The following is a 20,053-nucleotide window of genomic DNA, read 5'->3' on the forward strand; positions in this document are numbered from 1 at the left end:
TTTCCTCTCTTTGTCCCCTCCGCGCTTGCCCTGGGAGTGGGGCTCTTGTTTCCTGCTTCAGCCAAAGGAACTCTTAGTTCTCCTGCCCTCCTACTCATTCTGTGGAGACCCCATTCGTCACCGTCACCAAGGACTTCATATCCCCTGCAGGGGGTTGGAAGGCCTGTGTCAACCTCGATAAAGAGGTAAACTGAGGCAAGCTTGAATTACCAGAAATTGAGTTAATTCAGCAGAAGAATAGCCATTCACGAAACACAGGCTGTCCGGAGCTACAGGCGAATCCATTGAGGGTCAGCTGTATCTATGGGCAAGGAGCACAAGTGGGGGCATCCAGCCAGAGTCCAAGCTGTAAGTTCACTGGCTTGAGGATGGGAGGGGTTCTTGGTGGATGTTCATTGCTCACGAGGTAAGTCTCGATCTTCTGTAAATCAGGCATTTGTGGGAAATCAGTCTCTCAGTTCTTAAGTTTCGTTTTTCTGAGGGCGCATGCCTGAGGTTCACCCTTTCATATCCTTTGGTTCCATTTTAGATTGAAATCCTTTCACGCCTGACACAGAGTCCCAAATGACCCACAGCCATGGCTCTGTTGCCCTGGTTGGGGGGCGGGGTGGTGGTTCTCCATTCCAGGAAACTGCAGAGCAGTAAAAGGGGTTCTCTTTACAGGACATTGCCCTGGAGATCTTTTTCCGAAACGGATATACCAAGTTTCTTGTCTTCCACAACAGTGATCGGAGTAAGGTCTTCAAAAGGTAAGGGTTTGAAAATCCTCTGCTAAGGAGACTAATCGTGACCCAATAGGAGAGGAACAGCTCTGTTCTCAGGAGAATTGTTCCCAACCCACAGTGAGCAGGATTTAGGTTAGACACGAGAAAGAACTTACCCACAGAACTGTTGAGTGATGGAAAAAAGTATAGAGAAAACTATAAAAGCTCCTTCCCTAAATCCTGGGAAACTGGCTCTGTTTCATGAACTGAAGTAGTTTGGGACAGTAATAACTGAAGGGAGAAAAAAATGTGCAGACACAACATATTTAATGGGCCTTCCAGAATTTTCCGGCTTTATTTTTTAATTTTCCCAGTAATTATTTTGGCTTAATCTTCCTTTTAGATCCCAGTTGCCAATTTTATTTGTTCTGACTTCATATTTTATTGGAAAGAATTCCTACCAACTGATTTCCCACTTCTGCATGGAACATCTTTTTTCTTAAAGAGCGAAGCATGCTGTTTTAGTTTAGCTTCTCTTTATCCAAAGAGATTAATCAATCTAAGGAGTTTAAGCTAGAGTTTAAATTTTAAATTTATATTATTAAAGTTAGAGATATGTAGATTTGCAGAGAATCTAGAAGAGGCCAAAGGAAAGGTAGGCTCCTAGCCATAAACAGACCACACAGAAGCTGGATTAATAGAGACGTGGTCACATTTAGCTCCACTTAGGGTTGAAAGTTCTGAGGTGAGATTTGACATCCCTGGCCTGCATGTCCCAGGCCATTTTGTGCTCAGAGGTTCTAGCCTTACCTTCCTGTCAGCCCTGGCCAGTCACTGGCACCAGGACCAGCTGCTGGGTCCCAAGGGCAGGGCCAGAGTGGAGAAAAACAACCTCGCAGAGAGGCTGTCTGAGCCAGCTCTGGGTGCATCTCCATTGACTGTGATTCTCCATTTGAGGTTCTTCGAAGGACTGCTGTTATATCGCCTCCTAAAATGTCTTCAGGTTCCATTTTAGACCAAACCGAAGAAGTAGACGTGCAATGCTGAACCTCAGGTTCATGTTCCCTTGTGATTTCTGTGCATTAAACGACGTTTTCTTCACAGTCGAGCTAGAAGTCTTATACATCCATAACTCAGACAATGAATAGTGCCAACCACACCCTGCCCTTGTTCAAGGAGCATGAAAGTAAGATGGCACTTGTCCCTAGAGTACTACAGTGGCTGCTAAAATCAGCAATGGAAATGCCAGTGCTGGCCCAGTGGAGGTCTCTAAAACACGTAATTTTTATTGTAACTATTGTTTTATTTTATCATTGCTTTTATTAAGGCTAGAGCATATAATGGCAGAGGGTGCTGATGGGGTGCCTCAGAGGTACACCCCAATCTAGGGGCAAATGGGGCCCACTGGAAGGGCAAGAATAAACCCAACCTCTAGCCTGCCTCTGAAAATGTTCCCATAGTGGTGGAAGAGTCTTGACTCTGCTGATAGAATAATCCTTTCCCTTTTTGTCTAGCTTCTGCTCTTTCCAACCCGGCTTGAAAGGAAAAGGCTTCACGGAGGACCCGCTCAACCTAAGGTAACAGGTGCAGGGAGGAGGCCAGCCATGCTCTCTGGGCAGGGTGTTGGCCTTGCTTTGATTTTCTTCATTGGCCCGACCCTACTGCTAAGAAGGCATGCAAGGAGCATGTCAGTCTGCCTTCTGCTTAATTATTCTCTCTCCCAGCCCCCTACAACCCTCATCCTACTCCCCTAGTTCCTTCTGCCAATTAAACCTCTACAACAGACTTGAAGTCCCAAGTGCTCTGAGGCTTGTTCAAACCAGAATGGCAGGAAGCCGCCTCTGCCTGTGGTGGGTGGGGGCAGGTTGCCCATAGAGGGGGCAGCCCAGGCCCAGCCTTGGTGTCAGGCCCTCAGGTTGGGGTGTGCGCAGTCCCAGGTCTGTCCTTGCTATTCGAGGCTCTGAAAACTCAGAAGCTAAATAAATTAGTGTACAGTGATGTGCAAAGCATATGCTAATTTATGAGTCTGTGTTATAGAGCATCTTTCCCGGGAAACAAGATGCTTACGGCCCCTTCCTAAGTGCCCCCCCGTTACAAGTACCCAGTTCTCTGGAAGGCCAGTTCCGGATTGGTAGGTGCTTTTATTTCAGTTAGGAAGGGGAATAGGAAGAGGACAGTCGTTGCTATTTTTCTCCAGGAGTATGTGGGGCTAGGGCAGGGAGGAGATATGTTCAAAATATTTATAATGACTGTGGAATGGGTGTCATCAGTGTATTTAAAATGGTTTACCCATAGCTTGTTATGTGTAGTGTTCGCTGCTTCACAGAAACAAGCAAAATACTGAAAACCTCCCCATTTATTGAGTTTACATTCTTGTGAGAAAGACAGAAAGCAAAATGAATGAAATATAAAGCATATTAGATCATGATAACAACCAAAGTCGGTTGAGGTAGAGTTTGAGATCTTAGGTTGGTAGGGGAAGACCTCACCCAGAAAGTTAATATTTGAATTAAGACTTGAACAAACTGGGGAAACAAGTTATTCAGATAACTGCAGAAAGAACATTTCAGGCCAAGGGAAGAGGAGAGCAAGGGCCCCGAGGGGAAGTGTGGTGGGCTTGGCTGGGGCCATAGTGGTTGGGTGCAGTGAGTCAGTGGGAGCAGAGATGAGAGAGGGAACAGGGTTCATGTAAGCCTTGGGGGCTCATGCTAATGGGGTCGCCTTTTACTCTGAATAAATGGGAAACATTGGAGGGATCTTGTGACCTAACTTATATTTTAAAAGACTTACTCTGGCTTCTGTGTTGAGAATAGAACATAGTAGGTCAAAGGCAGAAGCTAGGATACTGGTTAGGAGGTTTTTGCAGTAATGCAGGTGAGAGATGATGCTGGCTTGGATTGGGGGCGGGTGGCAGTAAAGATTGTGTGAAGTGCTCAGATTGTGGACATATTTGTACATGATTGAAGGTACATCTGGTGGGATTTGTTGACAAATCAAGTGTGGGTGGGGAATGTGTGTGTGAGAGAAAGGACTTAAGGATAAGACCAAGCATTTGGGTTTGAGCAACTGGAAGATGAAATGGGGAAGACCACACGAAGACCTACTTTGGTGGTGTAGTGGATATCAGGGGCTCGATTTTGGACGTGTTAATTTTGAGATGCCTCTCAGATATCCAGGTGGAGATGTCATGTAGGTCATTGGATATATGTTTCGAAAGTCAAGGGAGAGGTGCTCCAGAGAAATACATATCTAAGCTCATGGAAGAAGAGCTTTGACAAAATGAGGAAGCCGAAGAGCTGGTTCTAGGCTCTGAGACCACCCAAGCAGCCAGGGCATGTGGTGAGGCTGTGCTGCTACGGTCAGCCATGGACTTTGGGATCAACCTGATTTGGGCTCATAGTAGGTGCTCAATAAATGTAATTCCCTTTGCTTAGTTTTAGAATCAATTGCTGTGTATTTTGGGCATGTTTATGGAGCAGTTGATTAAATACAGGCATTTGTGTTCTCAGCTCTTTGAGTTTCTCCCAGCCCTTCTCCTACCAGCCACAGTGTGCCTACACGAGTTTCAGAGGGGAAGGCAGTAGTGGCTCCCAGCCTTAGAAAGGCTTGGCTGGCCATTGCCCCATGCCTGGAATGAACTTGGCCATTTTGGGTTTGGATTACCAAGGACAAAGCCCAGTTCATACACTGAGTCTTTAACAATGCCTACCTGCGCTTTGCACACTCCAGCAAACATGAGCTTATCTTCTCTGAAGGAGGTGCATGATCCATTCTGCAGGTTTTCACCTGGCCCAAGATGCTTGGCCTGTGCTACAAGTTTTCATATCTTCAACCCCCAGCTCTTCTTGACTGATCTGGCCCCTCTAGAGGCCATCTCCCGTGTACAGGAAACCAGAGCTTTTGGATACCAGAGTTTTGCCTAGAATTTCGGTGACAATGGCTGCCTCCATAACTGAATTCCAAGGATGTTCTATGGGCCTGGATCCCAAGTAGAAAATAACTTGCAAAGCTGAGGTCAGCCTGGGATCCATAATCCTCCTCTGTCTCCCCATGGTACAAGACTAGACCATTCTGAAGCCAGCATGGTGGCATAATCGGACATCTGTGAGGTGCAAGGCTCTGCAAGCATATAGGGGCTTCTAATGTAAAGCCAGCTAGATGCCCCTGGATACGTGTCTGATGGCCAAAAAACTCCACAACGTTAGACATAGGTAGGCTCTGCAGAAACGTGAGAATAGCTGAAGTTACGGGGAAAGGGAAGCTAGTTGAAAATGAATATGTGAAGAAACATACATCTTTATACTTAAAGTTATCTGTACCCTTCCACAAAGGGCTGGAAACAGTTTCAAAACTAAATACAGGGTATAATGATCCTTTAAAAAATTCCTCCCAAACTCCTTTAAAGGACAAAAACATAGACGTGATATCAGGTACCTGGAATGATCTAGTTACTGTAATTGTCCTGAAACTAAGAAAAACCAAACAATTGTGCTAGGTTACATCATTTTCCAGCGACAGATAACAAGAAACAGACAGTTTGGGAGACTTTTTTGTTCTGGAACATACTTTCTCTTGGCACTGAGTAAATAGGGTAGTGGGTAACAAAGAAGGCAATTCCCTTTCTATAAAAAATGAAAAAAAAGAGCACTATAGAATATAATTTTCTATATTGATTCTCTGAAAAAATAGAGCCCTAATATTTGGGCTTATTTCTGTACAGACATTTCTTTGGGACGCTAGCATGATCTGGCTCAGTTCCATTGCTTCCCAGTGATCTCAGTTCCTATTGAGCCCAGAGTTTAGAAAACTCAGGAAAATACAAAGCCTGGTTGCCTATCTGGCCTTTCCTCTCTCAAATCTCTGTTGCACAGAGTACACACCTTTGAATGTGCTAAAGGCATCCTTCCATAGCCATGGTCCCTGACAAGTTCTGAAATACTCACTTGCTGTGCCATCAAGACAAAAGTGTCCCTGGGCTGGAAGAAGCTGTTGGTTGTGAGGCAGTGCTTATATTTGGGGCCTTACTGTATCTGCATGTTTGTAATTTCTGAAATGTTCTCTCAGTTGTATAGCTAACTTAAATGTAATGGTTAGGATGAAATTCTTTTTTTGGCACGAAGCTCTGCAGTTGAGTATGTACTGTCCTTTACAGCTTTCCTTTAAAGAATGAGTTTCCCTTACAGAAAATGAGTTTCCTTTCCTTTATCTTTGAAAAATAGTGAAAAACAAAGAACTTAGAAAACCAACCATAAGAAGCTGTAAATTCCCATATGAAGATGATTCTTCCACGATAATCAGGGCACCACTGCTAGCAGCCTGGAGGCTAAATTTCAAGTACTCCACCTCCCCACTTCCGCCTTTTCAGTCCCTACTCTTCCAGAGATCGTCACTGATGACCATTTGGGAGGCTGAGAATCTGTAATGTGCATGGTTACTTTGATAAAGAGAACTTTCAGCTCCATCACTGAATGGAGAAACATGCTCCTTGGGCTTCTTGGTAAAGCATACCTTGGGAGGGCAATTGTAGGGGCTCTACAGCTCAGACCCTAGGGTTAGAGCAGAATCACTGGAACCAGAGGTGAACTAAACACTCTGGTGGGATAACCAATGCCCTGGCATTGTGGAGCTTCTCACATGGTTGGCTCAACAGGCAATGGGTAGTGGAGCCCAGTGACCTGTGGTGAGCTCTGCCTGGGTCCTGCTCAGACCTTGTTTTGGCCCCCATTCGTGTTGTTCCTTGTCTTACTTGTTCATGTTTCCTCTTAGCTCTATCCTTAGCCGTGACCTCAGACCTGTTTCTAGGCAGAAGCCTAACTTAAGCCCTGATCTCTGCACCAAGCCTGGCCCCTTTGTCCACCCATTCAAGGTGCTTCCATAGGGCAGTGGGCAAGTGTGTTGAAGTCCAGAACTGTAAAAGGAGCAACTTGCTGGCTCACGGTACCCCCACCCCACTTGCTACTTGTACCCAGCCACCACCAGAAAACCTAGGACATGGGTTGAGAAGCCATGCATTGTCTTTTTATTATTTTAACATCTTTCTCAGGAATCTTCAAGGATAAGTTCGACATGGATAATTTTAAGTTAGGCCAGTGATCTGAAGTTAAGGTGCTCTTTCTCCTGAAATGCCTTAACTCTTCAGAATGATTGAGGAACTTTAAGCTTGCCATAGTTACTCATAAATTAGCACTTGGCAGATACAGAAAGATCTGTTTATCACTGCATATAGTCTGTAAGATTTTTTTTTTAATTTTAAAATAACTATAGGTGCACAGGAAGTTGCAAAAATAGTACAGAGAGGCCCCAGGCAGCCTTCACTTAAATTCCACCAATGGTTACATCTTATGTAACTATAGTATAGTTTCAAAACCAGGAAATTGACATTGGTATGATATGTATGCATAGTTCTGTGTCCTTTTTATCATATGTGTAGATTCTTGAAACCACCACCACTACCAACATACGCAATTACTTTTATCACCACAAAGATATCTCTTACGCTACCACTTCCTGGTTATGCCCACCCTCTAACACAGCTCATCAGCCTTAACCCATGGCAACCACTGATCTGTTTTTCATCTCTACCATTTTGTCATTTAGAGAATTTTCTATAAATGGAATCATAGAGTTTGTGACCTTTGGAGATAGGCCTTTTTTTACTCAGAATAATGCCCTTGAGATCCATCCAAGTTGTTGTGTATATCGTATGCTCCTTTTTATTGCTGAATAGTATTCCATGATATGGATATACCAGAATTGGTTTAACCACTTGCCTCTTGAGGGAAATTTGCTTGTTTCTAGTTTGGGGCTATTACAAGTAAGGAAGACAATCCACATTTAATGTAATTATTAAGATGTTAGGATATAAGTCTGCCATTTCATTTCTCATTTCCTGTTTTTTCCTCTGTTGTTCATTTCTGTTTCTTTTTCCTGCCTACCTTTGCATTACTGAAAGATTTGTTAAAATTCTACTTTGATTTGTCTATAGTATTTTTGGGTTTTTTGGTATAAATTCTCTGTATAGATTTTAGTTGCTTGAGGTATTGCATTCCACATACATAACTTATAAGAGGCAACTGGTATTGGGATTTCATCAGTTCAAGTGAAGTGTAGAGACCATAAGTCTTCTTTTTTTTTTTTTTTTTTTTTTGCGGTACGCGGGCTTCTCACTGTCGTGGCCTCTCCCGTTGTGGAGCACAGGCTCCGGACGCGCAGGCTCAGCGGCCATGGCTCACGGGCCCAGCCACTCCGCGGCATGTGGGATCTTCCCGGACCGGGGCACGAATCCGTGTCCCCTGCATCGGCAGGCGGACTCCCAACCACTGCGCCACCAGGGAAGCCTGAGACCATAAGTCTTTTAAGTCTTAAAGTCTTCTTTTAAATTTTTAACTGTCTATAATTTATGTCTATCATTTTCTTAAATATTTCCTCTATATAAATTTTAAAAACACACACAAGATATTTCCCAAAGTCATTTTCACACACAGGTAGTCTAAAGCAAGAGAGGCAAAATGAATTTAAGAAGCAAGTCAGTGGTTTGGCCGGCACTGGAGAGCCTGGCTTTCAGAACGTTTCCCTTGCCACTCTCTTCTCCTAACTGAGGGCTTTTCTTCTTCAGAGCTGATTAGCCTTCAAGTTTTTGCCATAAGCTACTCTAGGGAGATGTTGAGCGTATCCTAGGGATGAAGACATAAGAGGCCAAGGAAATTACTCCAGGTCATGGAGGCAAAACACAGCAAGGGCAGAGGTCACATGGGGGTCACCTAGGTCACACCTGGCTTTCAGAGAGGGTGGTGACTGTGTTAGTGTGAATAGGGGTTTTGTTCTATTTGAAGAAAGAGAAAACCCTGTGACTTTCCTGTCAAGTATTTTGGGGCCTAATATACTCTCCAGAAAGTAAAGATGATTACAGTATTTTAGGGCATGAGGGAACATAAACATTAAACCTTTCCTTGACAGAAAAAGAAATAAAATATAGAAGATATTTCCTAACTGAGTTCTGTCTCCCATCTTCAATTCATCTTACTGCCCGGGTTTTCTGATGAACCAGGGGTCTAAGGTGAATGTATCCTGGGGCAAATCAAAGCCCCCTGCTTGTTTATTTCTCAATCCTGGTGAAGTTCAGTGCACTTAAAACCCCTTCCTAAGACATGGCTATAAGAATGAAAGCACCATAAAGCACCTAGAGATGAAGGATGGCAAAAAATGTCATCTTGCATGCCAGCCACTCAGTTGGAGGTAAATCCAGGAGAGGTGCTGGAGAGAGATTTTGGAAACCAAGCACAGTGGAGGAAGTTTCTGCAATGGCCAGGAGAGGGGGTAGAGGGGCAAACCTGGGGTCCAGGCCAAGACTCTTTGTAGGGGCACAGGGAGATCTTTTCCCTTAACTCATTAATTCTGAAGAAAGAGTGTCTCGAGCGGGAGGAAGAGAAATGGTCAGTATCCAGATACCTAGTCATCACTTTCTGTTTGGATCAAATGCCCCTGCATGGATTCTGTGCTTCTTGGGTCAGAGATGAAGTAGGTAAAATAGCAGGATGGCTACTTAGGGACATGGTCAAGGCCCAACATTCTAGTGGGGTCTCTTGGGCCTAAGGCATGACATCTCATCATGTACTTCACAGACATGTGTCCTCCTCTCATCTGTAGAAGGGCTTCTAAGAAATCATTGTGGACATTAAATGAAGGGAAAAATATAAAGAATGACATTCAGTGCTCACAAGGGTGCAGTGAAATGAGTTCTCTAATATATTACTGGTAGATATATAAATGGGTGTAAACTTTTTATAAGCTACTTACTAGCATGTATCAAATTATTTAAAAACCACACCCTTTAATACAACATTAAAAAAATCTTAATCATACAGGCTTCATCACAAAATGATTTCTATTAGTGAAAAACAGGAAACAACTTAAATGTCCAACAATAACTTAGTTATGTATATCCATGTTTGACTATCTTACAGATGTTTTAAATTATGGTTATTAAGACCATGTAGCCACATGGGTTTCAAAGCAGGATAAAAATGATGTGAATGTTATTATTTTAACTATGTATAAAATATACACAGAAAAATAACTAGTAAGGAAATCTGTCAATATTACAGCTGGCTTACACAGTAGAATTGTGGATACTTTAAGCTGCTATATTTAAAACTATGTTGTGGTATTGTTACTTTTATAATAGCAAACATTTAAGAAAGAGAAAAACTGAAAAGGGAATTTTGAATCTATATCTTCAGAGATTTTAGAAATATGATAGAGTTGTCACAGCTAAGCATTTCAAAGGAAAATAAGCAGTGAGGAGTGAAGAAATGAAGTATGCTGTCTGCTATGGTTTATAACATGAAAAAGAAATACGTTAGTCACGCTGAACTAATGGATATTTATCTCTCAGTGCTTTTCCACTGACCACTACAAAACTTGCCGCCAACACAGGAAAGCTTTGATTTAAAACAAACAAACAAACAACAACAACAATGAAAAACTTTCCTAAGGCTATCTTCCTTGATCCCTTTCTTTTAGGCAGTATAAAGGTGTGAGTGAGTGGTACAGGGAAGGTTCTCAGCTATTGTGAGTTCTACCAACAGATCTAGAGTGACTGAAGACACTGTTCAAAGTAGTATTTCAGCTTTAAGATGCACCGAGCTCTAGTTCTTAGAGAGAACTGACTTCTACTGAGTACTCACTCTGTGAGCTATCTGCTTGAAATGCATGACAACGCTTGGAGTTGGGCTGGTATTACTCCCACTTTACAGATGAAAGGACCAAAGCTAAGTAAAATGTCCAGGGAGATGGCAAGTAAGAAGCAGAGCTGCTCTGGGCTCAGATCTGTCCAACTGCAGAGTCTTTGGCTTTTTCTCTATGCCAGGCTAGCCCTGCACACCACTAGGCTCTGATCTCCTAACTTCCTCAAACAATGGCGTTATAAAGAACAAAGTCTTCTTTCAACTTGTCTTCCCTACAGGTTGCAAAGGGCAAGACAAGCTTTCCCCCATTGGACACAGTCCCTGCACCTAGCACAGTGCCTAGTAAGGTGTTTATCTATTGACTACGCCAACCCCTATCTGCACCCATTCTTTCCTTATTCCACAAAGGTCTGGAAAAGCATTGGACATAATAAGATGGGAGTGAACCTCATTCATTCGCAGCCAGTCAAGGGCTTGCAGGTTTAGTCTGGAAAGCTCCTAGAGCAAATTATGCAAGTGCAGAAAAGAGAAAGGGATAGGACTGCTTAGAGCCCAATATGTTAATGCCAATACTTAATGGTAATATCTGCCCATCTGTGTGGCCCAGTTTTGACCCCTTCCCAAGACTATATGTCCATCTGCCCACCTACCAACCCATGCTTAGAGATGCCTGACTTTTGAAGCCTGGCCCAAAGCATTCCAATAGAACAAGCTCCACATTGGGGAGCTGGCAGTTTGTCCAGAAACGTGTGATAATGAGACTAAGAGTGTGCTGGCTGTATCAGCTGCCCAGGCCACAGGCTGTAGGCAGGAGAGTTCTGGGGCAGAAGTAAGACAGATGTCCCTTTCCTGACTCATTGTGCTCGTATGTGCGGGTGTGTGCATGCAGAGAAGACAGAAGTGTACGGAATGGCAAAGAACTAAAAGCCCTTCAGTGAACAAAATCACAAGCCAAGGAGGTAGGGAAAGGTATTTTATGGGCTTGGCTGGAGGAGCTATTGCAGTAACGGAAGAATCCCTCAGTTTTGTGAGGATGTAGCCCATTGTCATCTTGCCTCCCTCCCTTTTCCCTTCCTGCCTTAGGGTCAGGGTCCCAGGTCACCTCCAGTCTTCCTGGGATTCCTTGGCCATGGAGTTGGGTGAGACCAAACTGGAAAAGATGGCCCTTCTTGGTGCCGCCGTGGCCATGCTTTTGATTTTGTTCAGCTTGTCCTGGGCCTGTTGGCATTTTCTCAGGCAAGGCCCACATAGATCCTTCTCCTCCACCAGATATAGGTTGTCCAGCCTCTTGATGGAATCTATGAACGTACCTGACTCCTCTGCCTTGGGAAAGGGGTTTCGCTTTGTGTTGAGCTTTTTCAGCTTGGGGAGCTTGGAGATGCTGTTGGGGATGGTGCTCAGCAGGTTGTCATGGAGCCCCACCTCATGGAGCTCCTTCAGAGAGCCTAGCATGGTGGGCACGCGGTCCAGGTGGTTCAGACCGAAATTCACAGTGCGGATATTCTTGAGCTGATTGAGCTCCTCAGGCAGCCCATTGGTGGTCAGCCTATTGTTGCTGACATTGAGGTAAAGCAGAGAGGTCATCTGGCCGATGGACGCAGGGAGCTTGTCAATGTAGTTGCTGTGCAAGTCCAGCCACCGCAGGTTCTGGAACTTGGAGATTGAGTCAGGAATCTTCCTGATCATATTCCGGCTAAGGTTGAGCTCGTCTATATCACTGAGTCGCAAAATACACTTGGGAAAGGTGGTAATCCCCATCTTGCTCAAGTCAAGGCGTTTCTTCCCATCAAATGTGATCTTGATACAATTCTTGGCCACACTGAGGGTGATCTTTTTACCCTTGGGGCCTTTCCTGACCTTGGCCATGTTCTTTTAGTAAGGGGGTATGTTTGAAGTATGTTGTTCTGATTGACTGGTGATCAGTTAGAGAAAAAAGTCACATGAAACTGCTAGAAGATAGACTCTGATAAGAAGAGAAAAAATATCCAGTTAGGAGATGACATAAGGGTACTGGACTCCCCCCCCAGATCACAATGCTTCACTTTCTAATGGTTTGAAAGGAGAGAAAGAGGGGAGTGGAGAGAAATTAGGTCATCAGCAGAAATAGCTTAGCCAAAGATCTTCAGCAGTTGAATGCCCTCTTCAGACCTCAATGCTCCCAGATGTAAAATGCGAGGTTCAGGGCTGGCCTGAAGGATGCTCAACACCCCTCTGGCTGTGCTGTTCCCCGACTTAGGAATCTCTCCATTGTCCTGGACTTTCACATATTCCCCCTCCTGGGTGTGTGTGTGTCGGGGGGGTTATGTCTTGGATATCTGCCATTTCCCAGACCCTCACTTAAATCTAGTCTTTTCTTAGAGTTATCTCACAAGTTCCTAGGGTGGGACTGCTGAGTTCTCAGAGGCAACATAGCCTGGATATAAGGGAATAAAGGTGGGAGTTAAGAATGACTTGTGTATTACACCCCTCCTCACCTTGTAGACCCAGAGGAACTAGTCAGGCCTTGGCTACTATAACAGCAGTGCAAATAAAAGCAGCACAGAGAAGTCTTTGCTTAGCCCCCAGGTAGGAAAATGTGCCTAGAGCATGCCCATGAGCGTGGAAGAGAGGGCCAGGGTGGAGCCTGGCAGAACTGAAGAGAATGCTGCCTTTTCCCACCTCCTACCCGCCTTGTCTTCCTCCCCTCACATTCTTCACACTGAGATTCTACTGTAGATACCTCTGCACCGATAGGTGTGATAACAGATTGCTGCCATCGGAGAAGTAGAATGTACAGAATGACGGGTAGATTCTGGCCTCACAGTGCTTGCTTAGAAGTCCAGTTCTACCATAAATAATTTGCTTAAAATTTCAGTGCCTCGATTTCCTTATTTGTGAAAACAGCTCCCATTTAGGACTCTAAGGGAGTGTAAATTATCTAAACTATAAAGCTCTTACAGCAGTGTCTGGCACATAGTAAAAGCTTGACAATGTTAACTATTAAATATTACTATCAGGAACTTTGCACATATTGATTTTAATCTTCAACAATCCAGCAAGATCCATAAGCTTATCCCCACTATAAAGAGAAGAAGACTGAGACTCAGGAGTGAGGAAGGTCTACAGTCAAGAGGAGGATGCAACCGGCCTGCCTGTTCTAGAGGCTCTTTTCTTTTCTACAGCTTGGTGTCTCTTGCTTGCTGGTATGCTATTTCGGACCAAGCTCCCACTCTGGACAGAAGTATGCTGTCAGGAGATAAATGCTTGCACTGCCTCCATCTCCCAGTAGGGATGGGTGGGAGAGGTGCTCTGCACTTTCTCTACTTCATCATCCAGGCCCTTCATCAGGAACCATGTTTGTGTAACACATGGAGCGCCAGCAATCAGGCTGTGTGAGCCTAGTATCACATGTTTTCCTTGTACAGTAATCCTCAGTGCCAAAGGCAAGTAGGTAAAAATGCCTCCCACATGTTTATTATAAATCCTGCTCTTGCCACTCCTGGCTGAAGGTTTGAGGATTCCACCCTATGCAAGTCCTACTGGATCAGAGCCTCCTGAGATGGATGGAGCCCTCCACAATAGCCGGATGAGAGTATTCAGCTCTCAGCCGCACTGATGTTCTTTGGAGTGGGCCTTGTAAGCTGAACCTATTCTTTAGAAACAGTGAACCGACCACATTCAGGCATGATTGGCTGGTTACCAAAGACAGTACTGTGTTCACCAGTATTGAAATATCTGTATTACACAGCTGTGTGGAACCAGATGGGGCAAAGCAGTTTAAAAATGAAAGCTGGGGTTCCAGTCACAGTTAAGATGGAGTAAGTGCGCTCTGCCCGTCTCACCCACTGAATGCAGCAAAAGGCCCAAGGACTCTGAAGATAAATGGTGTAAGGCAGATTGCAGAAGTAACTCAAAGTAAGACCAACTTTGCACCAGTGATGACAGATTTCCAACAAAAACCTCCCTCACTGGCCAAGGACAGGGAGACGGGGCCTTTTAGGGTCAGGGTGAGGGAGATCCCGTTTTTTTCTATTCATCTTTTCCATTCTCTTCTGCCTCAGCCTCAGGCAATCCTGTATCACTGGAGTCAGGCATGCAGGCACTTAAAACTCTAAAGGGGGAGAACCATTGTCTTTGACCAAACTGTTGTCCCAAGTGTGTGGAAGTTTGCTTTTTTTCTCACTATCCCACTGCTACTTGGCCCTGGAGAGAGACAGTGGCAGGAAGTACACAACAGATTTAGAAAACAAGTTCCCTGGATTTCTAGCCAGAAGACCAAGGAGGGGAGGGCAACTCCTGGGAACCACAAAGTGTTGGGGAGATTGCAAAGAGGAGAGAGTTTAATAAAGTTGTATATGAACTCCAGGATACACCCTGAGCTGCCCATGAATAGACCAAACCCTGAACAGGGTCTTGAGTACCTACTTCCAAACCCTGAGCCCAAAGGCTTTGTGAACTGAGCACTGTGCAGGTTTCAGACTGGTGCCTGGGTAGCAACATGAAGGGCTGATTCGAATAGTACTGTAAATTCTTTGCAAACTGAATGGACATTATAAACGTAGTCTACAGAAGGTTTGCCAGAACTTGTAGCCTGTGACTACCTGCTCAAAATATACATGTATATATCAATATGGATATAAAGATACATCCTAGAAGAAGAAGAAGAAGACGATAAAGGCTTGTGGTGCAGAAAAATATTTGAAGGAAAAATGGGTAAAAACTTCTAAAAGTTGGTGAGAGACATAAAAACTATGGATTCAAGAAGCTCAGTGAACTGCAAACAGGATAAATAAACTCAAAGAAATCCACATTCAGACGTTATCAAACTGCTCATAATTAAAGCAAAAATTAAAGAAAAAAAACAACACATTGCCTACAGGGGAACAGCATACAAATTATTACAGGTTTCTCACTAGAAACTGTGAAGGCCAGAGGTACTGGAAAAATATTTTTAAAATAATGCTGAAAAAAAGAACTGTCAACCAGACAGTAAATAAAAACATTCTTTATGAATGAAGGCAAAATAGACACTTAGATAAATGAAAAATAAAAAGATTTGCCACTAGTTGAGCTGCTATTAAATAAATGATAAAAGAAGTCTTTAGATGAAAGGGAAACAATACTAGAGGGAAGCTTGGACCTTGAGAATAAGGGAAGAGCAATGGAAATGTAAATATGTGGTAGATATAATAGGCTGTTTTTCTCCTCTTACAATCTTTAAAATACGAATGATGGTTGAAAGCAAAAATTATAACTGTCAATGTATGTAGATGGAATACATATGACAACGACAACATAATGGGGGAAGTTAATGACACCTATAAGGTAGGTAAGATTTTTACATTGCTTTGGAAGTGGTAAAATATTAATTCTAAGTAGGCTGTAGAAAGATAAGTATGTATATTTTAGTCCCCAGAGCAATCGGAATGGATAGTTTTCAGAATGGATTATAAAAGAAAAAGACCCAATTATATGCCATCTATAAGAAAAACACTTTAAATAAACAAAAGTAAGTTAAACTAAAAGAATGGGAAAAGGTGTACTTAACAAGAGAGTTTTAATATAGATGAAGCAAAAAGTGATAACATTGAAAGAAAAAATGGGCAAATATACAATTAGAGTTGGAGCTATCAATACTTCTCTCTCAGTAATCAATAGGACTAGAGAGAAAATCAGCAAGGAATGGGGTTTCTCAACCTTGGCTCTGTTGACATTTTGGGCTAGATAATTCTTTGTTGTTGGCAGGGATGGGGTGGTGATGGGGGAAAGGCCTGTCCTGTGCATTGCAGGATGTATAGCAGCGGAAAGTAAGAATATTCTACCCACTAAATGCCAGTAGCTCTCCATTAGTTGAACAACCAGTAATGTTTCTAAACATTCCCAACTGTCCACTGAGGGGCAAAATTGCCAGATGAGAACCAATGATAAAGAACTGGACATTACCACCAACCAGTGGGATCTAATTGACATTTATAAAACACTCTACCCAGCAACAGAATACACATTCTTTTCAAGTGCACATGGAACATTCACAAATATAGACTACATTCATGGTCCTGAAACAAATCTTAACAAATATAAATGAATTGAAATCATATAAAGAATGTTCTCTAAAAATAATGGAATTAAGTTAGAAGTCATTATCAGAATAACTAGAAAATCTCCAAATAGTTAACAGCATAACAGCATAATAATTAAACAGCATATTCATAAATACTCTGTGAGTCAAAGAAATCTCAAGGGAAATTAGAAAATACTTTGAACTGAATATAAAAATAGAACATATTAAAACTTATGGTATGCAACTAAAGCAGTGATTAGAGGAAAATTTATAACGTTAAACATTCATACTAGGAATATTTTAAAAAATAAGAAAGGTCTCAAATCAATAACAGACTTTTACATTAAATAAAGTAGTAAAGAAGAGTAAAATAAACCTAAAGGATGCACAAAAAAGAAATAGTAAAAATGAGCAGAAATCAATAAAATTGAAAGGATAAAGACAATAGAGAAAATCAGTGAAATTAAAAGCTTGTTCACTGAAAGGTTTAATAAAATTGATAAATATCTAGCCAGACTGACAATGAAATAAAAAAAAAAGAGGGATTTCCCTGGTAGCACAGTGGTTAAGAATCCACTTGCCAATGCAGGGGACACGGGTTCAAGCCCTGGTCCAGGAAGATCCCACATGCTGTGGAGCAACTAAGCCCGTGCGCCACAACTACTGAGCCTGCACTCTAGAGCCCGTGAGCCACAACTACTGAGCCCACATGCCACACCTTTTGAAGCCCATGCACCTAGAGCCCGTGCTCTGCAACAAGAGAAGCCACCGCAATGAGAAGCCCGTGCACTGCAACGAAGAGTAGCCCCCACTCGCCATAACTAGAGAAAGCCCACGCACAGCACCAAAGACCCAACGCAGCCAAAAATAAGTTAATTAATTAATTTTTTAAAATAGTGCTGCTATGTGTACGATTTAAAAAAGAGAGGAGACACAAATTATGAAGATCAGTAATTAAAGAGAGGATAGGACTAAAAACGCATAGACATTAAAAGGATAATAAAGGAATAGTACAAACAACTTTAGAAAAAAACTTAGATGAAATCGACTGTAAACTAAAATCTTACCCATGAAGAAATAGACACCCTTAAAGACCTATAGTTATTAAAGAGACTGAATTCACAGTTGAAAAGCTTCCCAAAAAACCCTCCAGTCTCAGATGGTTTTATTGGCAAATTCTACCAAACATTTAAAGATAACAACACCAACTTTTCCAGAAAATAGAAGAGGCAGCAATTCCTAACTTATTTTCTGAGGCCGGCATTACCCTGATACTAAAATCACACAGAGACAATACAAAGAAAGAAAACGACAGACCAATATCCCTCATGAACATGAACATAAAAATTCTCAACAAAATATTAGCAAATTGGGCTTCCCTGGTGGCCTAGTGGTTGAGAGTCTGCCTGCCGATGCAGGGGACACGGGTTTGTGCCCCGGTCTGGGAAGATCCCACATGCCGTGGAGCGGCTGGGCCCGTGAGCCATGGCCACTGAGCCTGCGCGTCCGGAGCCTGTGCTCCACAACGGGAGAGGCCACAACAGTGAGAGGCCCGCATACCAGATTAGCAAATTGAATCCACCAATATATAAAAAGAATAATACATGACACCCAAGTAGAAATGCAAGGTTGATTCAATATTCAGAAAGCAATGTAATATAACACGTTAACAGACTAAAAAGAAAAACATACATGATCATATTTATGCTGAAAAAACATGTAACAAAACTTAACATTTATTCATGACAAAAACTCTGAGAAAACAAGTAATCCAGTTTATCTTCCTTAACCTGATAGAGGACCCCCACAAAAAAAGAAAAACCCTATAGTTAATATAATCGGTGACAGACTGAATGCTTTCTCCCCTAAGTTTGAGAACAAGGCAAGAAGGTAAACTCTCACTATTCCTATTAACATTATATTGGAAATTCTAGCCAGTGTAATAATGCAAATAAATAAATAAATAAAAGGCATAGAGTTAGGAAAGAATGAAATAAAACTGTCCTTCTCACAGATGAGCTGCTTGTCCAGGTAGAGAATCCTACAGAGTTTAAAAGACATTCTTAGAACTGACTAGTGAGTTTAGCAAGGTTGTAGGATACACGTTTACACAAAAAGCACTCCACTGAATTTCTGTATACTAGCAATGAGCTATTGGAAACTGAAATTTGAAAAATAATAATGCTCCAAAGAATAAAATACTTGTATATTTCACGTAAGTAAAAACAAAAAAAGTGCAGGATTTCTGTGATGAAAATTGCAAAACACTGATGAAACAAAGCAAAGAAGATCTAAACAAATGGAGAAACATACCATTCATGAGCTGAAAAACTTAATGTAGTTAAGATGTAAACTCATTCCAAATTGGTCTAAAGATCAATGTGATTCCAATAAAGATTCCAGCAGGATTATTTGTATGTATGAATAAACAGATTCTAAAATTTATATTGAAAGGTAAAGGAGCTAGAAATTCAGAACAATTTTGAAAAAGAAACAAAGTTGGAGGATTCATGCTTCCTGATTTTAAAACTTACCATGTAATTACAAAATGTGGTATTGATGAAGGGATAGTATATTGATCAGTGGAATAGAAAACAGAGTCCAGAACTATATCCATATAAATATGTTCAAAATGGTCAATTGTTTTTTGACAAAAATTCAAGAGAAATTCAATGGAGAAACAACAGACTTTTCAACAAATTGTGTTGGAACAATTGATTACCCAATATGCAAAAAAATTGAATCTCGAACTAATGAAATTAACTCTAACTCAAAATGGGTCATAGGTATGTAAAGTGTAAAACCATAAAACTTTTAAAAGAAAACGAAGGAGAAGGTTTTCATGACCTTGAGTTTGGCAAAAGTACAACCCGTAAAAGAAAATATTGACAAATTGGACTTCAACAAAATTTGAACTTTTTGCTCTGTAAAACAAACAAAAATTCATATCCAACAAAGGACTAGTATTCAGAATCTATAAAGAACTCAAGGTCAACAGTAAGAAAGAAGACAATACAATTTTAAAAAAATGCCCAAGGGATTTAATGAGACATTTTACCATAGAAGTTATATGAATGGCCAATAGGCCCACCAAACCACAAAGCATTGCTCAGTTATCATTAGTCACTAGGGAAATGCAAATGAATCACAGTCAGATACCACTGCACAGTTACTAAAATGCCTAAAACAAAACAAAACATAAAAACCAATAATACAAAGATTTGGCTAGGGTGTGGAGCAACTAGAATGTTCAGATATTGTTACTGGGGATTAAAAATGGTACAGTCACTGTGAAAAACAGTTTGGCAGTTCCTGATGAAATTAACTATATACTTATCGTATGACCCAGCATTCCCCCAACTAGGTATTTACCCCCCCAAAAACTAAAACCTCATGTTCACACAAAAACTTGTGTTTATAGCTGCTCTCTTCATAATTGCCAAAAACAGAAAAAACCTGAAGGTCTTTCAGTGGATGGATAAGAAATTGTGGCTTATCCTTATAATGGATACTATTAAACATAAAGAGAACAAATCTATTGATATGTGCAACAACTTGGATGACTCTCAAAAGCATCTTGCTGAGTAAAAGAAGACAATCTTAAAAGTCTACATCATGAATGA

The 20,053-nt window shown here is 41.9% G+C and overlaps 2 protein-coding genes across 2 annotated transcripts in view; one reads left to right on the forward strand and one right to left on the reverse strand.

Annotated features, from left to right (window-relative positions):
• The window catches only part of WDFY4 (WDFY family member 4), a gene marked incomplete at its 3' end in the record, with an annotated part of 258,736 nt that overhangs the window by 184,160 nt on the left and 54,523 nt on the right, over window positions 1-20,053 (forward strand). Inside the window, exons 45-46 of the mRNA XM_079708852.1 lie at window positions 664-749; window positions 2,219-2,281. Of these exons, the coding sequence (XP_079564978.1) occupies window positions 664-749; window positions 2,219-2,281 (149 nt within the window). The remainder of the gene's footprint in view (window positions 1-663; window positions 750-2,218; window positions 2,282-20,053) is intronic.
• LRRC18 (leucine rich repeat containing 18) lies at window positions 11,489-12,256 on the reverse strand (the record flags this gene model as incomplete). The annotated part of the gene is made up of 1 exon (XM_079708864.1): window positions 11,489-12,256. The coding sequence occupies one exon, from the start codon at window positions 12,254-12,256 to the stop codon at window positions 11,489-11,491; it is 768 nt and encodes a 255-aa protein (XP_079564990.1).

This window comes from Hyperoodon ampullatus (assembly GCF_949752795.1).
Source record: "Hyperoodon ampullatus genome assembly, chromosome: 1".
In the NCBI taxonomy this organism is placed as follows: domain Eukaryota; kingdom Metazoa; phylum Chordata; class Mammalia; order Artiodactyla; family Ziphiidae; genus Hyperoodon; species Hyperoodon ampullatus.